The sequence below is a fragment of the Emiliania huxleyi genome, assembly GCF_000372725.1.
Source record: "Emiliania huxleyi CCMP1516 unplaced genomic scaffold EMIHUscaffold_4421, whole genome shotgun sequence".
Taxonomy (NCBI): domain Eukaryota; phylum Haptophyta; order Isochrysidales; family Noelaerhabdaceae; genus Emiliania; species Emiliania huxleyi.
Window position 1 is genome coordinate 1 of NW_005198671.1, and position 1,728 is coordinate 1,728.

Here is a 1,728-nt window from a genome sequence, read left to right on the forward strand (position 1 = left end):
CACCTCTCGTCTCCTTGCCGACCTCGTCCGCCGGCAGCAGCGCCGCAATGGCGACCAGGGCCTCGGCCGCAGCGTCGATGAGCTGCGCAGATCCGCCGCCGGCCAGCTCCTGGCCGCCGCCCGCCGTCAGCATCGCGCTCAGGAGCGGGACGCACGTCTCGACCACGACGGCGTGCGCGCTCGTCTCCTCGCCCTCCACTTCGGCGCTCTCCTCCGGGGCCTTCATCAGGACAGCGCAGAGCGGCACCAGCTGCTCAGCTAGCGCCTGCCGCACGCTCAGCTCGGCGTCGCAGCTGACGTCCTTGAGGAGCGGGACCAGCTCGGACAGCGCCGCCGCGGGCCCGATCTCCTCCGCGCAGGCGCCCAGCTCCTGCACATGCACGAGCCTCTGCACCGCGACCGCGGACTGACTGTAGTATTTGACGCGCTCGAGCAGGCTGAGCGACTCGTCGATCTCGAGGACGGAGGTGTAGCCGTCCTCCTCGCCCGGATTCATGGCCATCGGCCGTACGCGCAGGTGTACCTGGTGAGTCCAAAATTGCGCTCGAGCACGTGCAGGTGCGTGTGATAGGGGGAGGTGAAGGCTTGGCGGGCTGGCGGGCCGCGGAGCCCGCGTGAACGCGCGCTCGAGGGGAAGCGGGGCGGGAAGCGCGGTGGTCAGGGCGCCTTTGCACGCAGCAGCTGTTCGGGCGTCGCTGGCGTGTGCGAAAAAAAATTCGAAGGCGCGATAGCGCCTGCTCGCGCTGCTAAGAGGCAGACTCCCTAGGGTGGGCGACGGATAGCGCACCACACACCTCTCCTTAAAATCCCTGTGTGGTGGCGGCGTGCCGTCCTCCCATCCCTCCCTTGGGTTGTCTGTGTTCTTTCTTTCTTTTTTCGCGCTGCGACGCGGCCTGTTTCTCGCTCGGTTATGAGCTTTGAGACTGTGTGTGCGATTTCGGTCCCATGGGTTCTTGTTGAGTATATGAGCGACCCAGCTCGAGGGTTGCTCTCGACTCTGGCCTTTTCGGGTCACGTAGCCACACCTCGCCTCCTCGGTGCGAGTGGCTGCCAGTTCGACTCTGGGGAGGATCGAACCATCAACATGGTACCTCCGGTGAGATCTCCCAGGTCGACGGCGGTCTGCGAAGATTTGAGTCCCTTCGTGTGTGAGCTACGAAAAAGATCGAAAATAGTGCCCAAGGTAACCCGGGGGAACTCGCGTCCCGGAACGCCTGCCCTACCTCGAAACACGGCGGTATCGGATACAGCAGCAACCTCGTGCTGCGTCGTGGGGGCGTGTTGAGTATATGAGCGACCCAGCTCGAGGGTTGCTCTCGACTCTGGCCTTTTCGGGTCACGTAGCCACACCTCGCCTCCTCGGTGCGAGTGGCTGCCAGTTCGACTCTGGGGAGGATCGAACCATTAACAGTTCTGCTTTCCGTGAACAGCGTGTCCAGCGCTGACTTCTGGCTGTCGTTGCTGTCTCTCCCTTCTTGAGACTGTCTGTGCTTGTGCGTCTTGGGTCCGGGGTTGTGCGTTAGGATGTGAACAGCGTGCGTCTTGGGTCGGTGGTTGTGTTTTGTGTGAACTCATTCATGACCGGTCTCAATGCCCCACCCCCCTGCGCGCGGGCCTTCTAAGCCCGCGGGTAGTCCCCCCCCATCCCCAGGGCCTCCAGGGCTCGCACCTCAACCTCTCACAGGCCAGCGCACAGCGCCATAGGACGTATTTCTTCTCAATAACAAG

General features: G+C 63.4%; 1 protein-coding gene across 1 annotated transcript; it reads right to left on the reverse strand.

Moving 5' to 3' along the window:
* Positions 1 to 3: 3 nt before the first annotated feature.
* On the reverse strand, positions 4 to 502 carry EMIHUDRAFT_124194 (hypothetical protein; the record flags this gene model as incomplete). The annotated part of the gene is made up of 1 exon (XM_005768898.1): positions 4 to 502. A coding segment is annotated over one exon (499 nt), but the record flags the coding sequence as incomplete, so codon positions are not given.
* Positions 503 to 1,728: the final 1,226 nt, after the last annotated feature.